General features: G+C 40.0%; 1 protein-coding gene across 1 annotated transcript in view; it reads left to right on the plus strand.

Moving 5' to 3' along the window:
* Window positions 1–4,379, plus strand: part of AGBL1 (ATP/GTP binding protein like 1) — a 518,802-nt gene extending 514,423 nt beyond the window's left edge. Inside the window, 1 exon segment of the mRNA XM_030813842.1 lies at window positions 4,212–4,379. Coding sequence (XP_030669702.1) covers window positions 4,212–4,379 — 168 coding nt within the window.
* The last annotated feature ends 1,621 nt before the right edge of the window (window positions 4,380–6,000 follow it).

Consider the following 6,000-nt stretch of genomic DNA (forward strand, 5'->3'; position numbering starts at 1 on the left):
GAGCCACTGCCCCGAAGGTCTCAATCAACTGACACTTCCATCAGGTATTTTGATATGTGCCAGTTCAGCCTGAGGATCAGCACTAAGTATTATAAGTTTAAAATATAGGCCGGGTGCGGTGGCTCATGCCTGTAATCTCAGCACTTTGGGAGGCTGAGGTGGGCGGATCACCTGAGGTCAGGAGTTCGAGACCAGCCTGGCCATGTGGTTTGGTCTGGTTTCACATAGTGAAACCCCGTCTCTACTCAAAATACAAAAATTAGCTGGGCGTGGTGGCAGGCGTCTGTAATCACAGCTACTTGGGAGGCTGAGGCAGGAGAATTGCTTGAACCCAGGAGGCCAAGGTTGCAGTGAGCCGAGATTGCGCCACTGCACTCCAGCCTGGGCGACAAGAGCGAAACTCCAACACACACACACACAAACACACTGTGTGTGTGTATATATGTGTATATATGTGTATATGTGTATATATGTGTATATATGTATATATGTATATATATGTATATATGTGTATATGTGTATATATATGTGTATATATGTGTATATATGTATATATGTGTATATATGTATATCTATGTATATATAGTAAGCAAACATATAGTAAGAATAGTGCATATATATTATATATATGTAATAGTCTCAATTTGCAGAGTGTAGAAGGCATTTTTATTTAAATAATGAAACGGAACATTTTCCCACATTTCCTTATTTTTTCTGTTTTACTCACCTATTATCAGTACTTATGCTGTTTAAACATCTTTTTTGGACCTGATGTTTGTCTTACAGATATCTAACATAGATATTCTTTTGTGGTGAGTTATCAAGAAAAGCTGCTAAAAAACACAGAGAGGGTTGTGTGGTTAGCTTTGCTGACGAATACTGTGCATACATAGGGACCTATATTTTCTAGTAGCATTTGTATCAGAATACTAGTGTGATAGACACTGTTGGCTTGCCTGACACTCATTTCTAACCCTCTTCTCTCTCACTTGTCTCTTTTAAAGAGGGTGAACAGGCTGAAACATTCAGTGACCAGCACATAGTAAAGCTGGAGGTGGTTTTATTATAAAGCCTGGCCAATAAAATATAAGCAAGGGTGTGGCTGGTGGCTTTTTCCCACATTTTCTCTTTCTTTTTCCTCAGATGATGATGTGCTTGCTGGAGCCATAGCAACCACCTTGCAATCAGATTTAAACAAACAAACAGGAGAATGGCAGATAGTGTCGCCTTTATTTTATTACATTGCTGAAATAATGCCATGAACCTTCTACCTTTCCCTCAAATTTATTTTTGTGCAAAAGAAAACCTTGTTTAAGTCACTACAGTCAGACTTTGTGTTACTGTCTGTGGAAAAAATTTCCAATTAAGACATCTGAGCTGGGTGAGAAGGGAATTGGATCTTCATTTTATTTATACTCACTTTTAAACAAATCCAGAGCCAGTTTTATTCATAAACTTTCTAGTGTGAACCCATGATAACTGACCAAAGTGGAGGTCAAAATTTCTAAATTTTATTTACCTGTTTCCCAGTTTACATCCAGAGATATGAATAAGTCTCCTGGAGCCAGAATAAAATCTATTTTATTTTTAATGCTCACAACATTTGACAATGGAAGAACAAGATTTAAAGGCACTCACTTACCCAAACCCAGAGAAGTCAAGTTCTACTTGACAGATACAATATGCATCTGAGAGAAAAAAATCCATCCATGCCTCTCCATGTCCACTGATTTAGAGTCGCTATTTATCCATTTATCACATACTGAGGATATGACATTTGACAGGTATGGGCTCCATGCCAGAGATGTAAAGAAAGAAACGTAGTCTTCAGTCTTTGCCTTTGAAAAGTTCTCTTCCACGCCAGTGATGGGTGTGAGAGGAGGTCATCTACATAAACAAATATATTTAGCCCAGGGATTCAAGGCTACAGTGAGCTGTGACAGTGCCACTGCACTCCAGCTTGGGTGACAGAGCAAGACCCTTTCTCTAAAACAAAATGAATCAAAAACAAAACAACACTCAAATATGTTTTATACTGTGTGAGAGTAAAAAGAAAAAAAGAGTAGTAAAGAGAGATTAATATTGAAGGGCAAAATGGAATATAAGGGTCTTGCCTGTCTCCACAGCCAATAAAGTGGTACAAGTTCCTTTAATCAAGGTCTTCTGGATTACTTGTTACAATGACAACCATGACCTGAAATATGCGGGCCAACATCTGGGGCATCAAAATTTTTTACATTATAAAATACTATCATTTTAGCTGTTATTGTATAGAAGTTGACTGGTATGAAAGAACTCTCCCTAACCTACCAGTGTGGCATACACTATGAGGTTTATTTTCCCGAAAGACTCCTTCTTTTAACCTCTTCAGAGCACCTGTTATGTGTCTACTGGAGGCGGGGTTTGCAAATGTGTATGCGAGTGCTCCTACACCCGAGGGCCAGAGTCTTACTCTCATTCCCCTTCTCGCCTCCTCTTTGCCACCTGTGAGGTGGCTGATTGAGCAGGAGGATGTGACCTTCACTTTCTTCCAACCAAGCCAGCCATTGTAGAATTTTATAAAAGTAACCTGGAAAAAGGGGTGGGGAAAGAATCAGACCTTGGAGCTTTAGAAAAGAGACTCTGAGATTTCTCTCTCTTTAGAAAGTGATCTTTTCTATTGACTTTAAGAAAAAAACAACTTGTTCAACATCTGTCTTTCCCTTCTGACTGCTGTTGCTTAAGGAGGAACTGACTTCCCTTAACTCTGAAGTAATGTCTCCTTTCTTTAGGAAAACAGGTGTTGAAACATGCAGCAAATCAAATTTTCAAACAGCTGAAATAAACTTGAGGATTTTCTACCTTTCTAATGCTTTTAACCAGGAATTCTTTTGTGAGGCTTACGATTTCCCAATTTGGAATTTTGTTTCTCCTTGAGGTGCTTATGTGCAATCCTTCTGCATTCTTATTGTCCCATTCCTGTCTCCTCCATAATAAATCATTATTATTTGGATGTGAAAATCTATTTGTAAAAAATGATTCATTATTGATTATTTTTTATTTAGGTCAAATGTTCTTTATAAACAGGAAGGCCTCAGGACCACACTGAATTCTGTTGTATTAAACATCTTTACAGGAAGAGAGAAAGACAAATTGAGCTAATTTTGATCAATATTGTGACTGTGAAATATTCCTTATCACCAGATGCTTAGGTATGAAGGGGAGAATTATGATTCCATTTTACAGATGAGAAAATCAAGGCAAAAAGAGTTCACTGAGCCCAAGACCACACAGTTAGAAACTAGTGAAACCAGGATTCACACTTAATTCTGATCTAACTTCAAAGACCCCACACTTTCTAGCTCACCACAGTGGAGTCTCTTCTGGTCGCTATACAGCTTTTTATGTTGAGTAGTCAAGACGGAATTTACTTATTAGCCTCTGGTACTTACTAGATGCTAGGCCTTGGATAAGTTACTTGTGTTCACAAGTCTGCATCTCCTTATCTGTGGAATGGAGAAAAGAACAATCTCTACCTCACAGGGCTTTGGTAAGGATCCACTGAGTTAATGCAAATCAAAGAGCTCAGAAGGGTATCTGGCATGCAGTAAGTGATCAATTAAGTTTGGTCAATTGTTATTATTATCTGTTTCTTCATGAATTATACTGTAGAGTACATGTCATGATTTTGCTTTCATGCATATATGAGTACAGCTGAATAGGGGGTTCTAAATGAATGCTGTTTTTTTTTAAAAGTTTCAGTGTTCAGTATTTATATATGAAATATTTCCCCTACTTTTCTCCATTGGCTGAAAAATTCAGAGGAAGGAATAGGTATCTCTTAGTAAGATTCTTTATGAACTTTTGTTTCAGAAGTGAAAAAAAAAAACCTTTTTAAAAATACAGATAAAAGCATTGCTGCTTTGACCGTGGTGTGGGAAGGGTACAGACTTCTGGATCTCCATATACCCCCTTTCCCTCTATAACCCCTACCAGCTCATTATTGTCATGGGGGTACTTCTGGGGAGCCCTGGATGTCGGCATCACACAGACCGAGAACCACCACTCCACAATGCACACAACAGAATGCAATGGACAGTGACTGACAAATACAATTAATTCTCACTCTCTGGAAAAGACCTGTGTGTAGGAGTCCTTCTTCCTAATCTCAAAGTGTCACCACTCAGCTGCCATTATACGTTGCCATGGTTAATGCTTTGTTTAACTGGCAGGGTCTACAGTTTGGTACCAGAGAACTGGAGGAGATGGGAGCCATGTTCTGCTTGGGCCTCCTCATCCTGGAGCTCAAATCTGCCAGCTGCAGCCATCAGCTCCTGGCTCGAGCTGCAACTCTGCTGAGTGCTGAGGAGGAGGCTCTGGACCAGCATCTCCAAAGGTAAGATGCTCCCAAGGGCTCAGAGAAATTTGGACCTTGGTGGTTCCATTGCTGAATATCTCAGTAATGAAAGTCGAGTGGACCTAGGGGTCTTTACACAGAGGAAATATGGAAGAACTGCCAAGTAAAGGTAGGTACAGTATCTCATTTCCTACTGATGAAAAAGAGTATGCTGCCTGTTCATACACATATATGCAAATATAAAACTATATTTATACATATTTCTAGGTAACACATTTTACTTATGATAAAGAAAATGTGGCTTGGTGACACACACGGGATATCTACATACACTTATATTTGCCAGTTATGTGTTTCTATGTGTACAGATAACATTTTTGAGCCATTACTCAGCAAAAAACAATGGCAATCTCATTGACAACATCTAGGCACCTGGAGACAAGAAATGTTTTACTCTTCCCATTCTCAAACACCATTGTTCCTTCTTGGAAAATGAAGGGAACCCCACCTGAAGATGATTAACACATTGGCTCAGAGAACCGGACTCCCAGCCACAGCAGGGAAAGGCTGGATTTTTGAGAATCGTGGGGATTATTAATGAGCCAAGTGAGGGAGAACCATTATCCAAATGAGCCCTTTTGATGTTCTTTCCTGTTGAGAAATATTTTAGACTTGACCAGAACAAATTCAGTGGGCAAGAGGGGAAGAAATAATGGCCATGTGAGAGGAGAGAGGATGGAGGGGAGTCCAAGAAGCCAAAGGCAGCTAAGTCATTGCCCACACTTTGAGTGTCAGAATGGATGGGGAAATTGAGCTGTTGGGGAAGTGTCTCCTGGTAAATGAGGAGGCATCTGGTCGTGCACTTCATGTCCAAAGGCAGAGAGAAAGCCATTCATCCTGGGACCATCTTATTTCTAGCTCATTTTCTTGAATTTTCCTCCTGTTCCTGTTAGGCAGCTGTTGCAGTGTGACTTACTGAATGGCCAGTGAAACCTAGAAAGATCTAGCAGTATACCTTAATACTGCTTTGGAAGGCTGTGGTTTTTCTGAGACTTGATGACCTAAATGCAGTAATTAACTTGCTCACCACACTGGGCTATAGATCATAGACATAGAAACTTAAATAAGTGCAGGGATCTTTCCATAGAACTGCTGCTGCTTTCCATCACAACCGCTTCTGCCTGCCCCCGGTCCCTTCAACACCCCTCAGTGTCTGAAGGCTTCATGTGTTTGGTACCATTGTGGTGTTTTCAGACTCTCCCTCTGACAGCAAGCGCTTCCACCTGCCAGCATATATATTTCAACTTGTCTTTTCATGTTTTCCTGTACTAAGCTATCTTGGTTGTAGGCATGCCTGGATTTTCTTTCCTTCTTTCTCTTTTTCCCCCTCTCTCCTCTGCTGCTCATTGAGGGAAGATTGAGCAGAACTGGCATTGCTTGCTCTCGTCAAATTGATTGTGCCTGTCTGTTTGATCCAATTCAGTGAGGATTAGTTGCCTGCAAACTGGAACAAAAAGAAATCTATCAAAGAAATGCCTTTTCTAATTCAAGTCTAAAGAATTTGATGTCAGGCTTCAAATACAATGGCTGCTATATAGGTTATTATAAGGAGATAGTATTATTTGCCCCCACCCTTCCACACCATTTCACACAACTATGCGTTT

Source organism: Nomascus leucogenys, chromosome 6 (genome assembly GCF_006542625.1).
Source record: "Nomascus leucogenys isolate Asia chromosome 6, Asia_NLE_v1, whole genome shotgun sequence".
NCBI lineage: Eukaryota > Metazoa > Chordata > Mammalia > Primates > Hylobatidae > Nomascus > Nomascus leucogenys.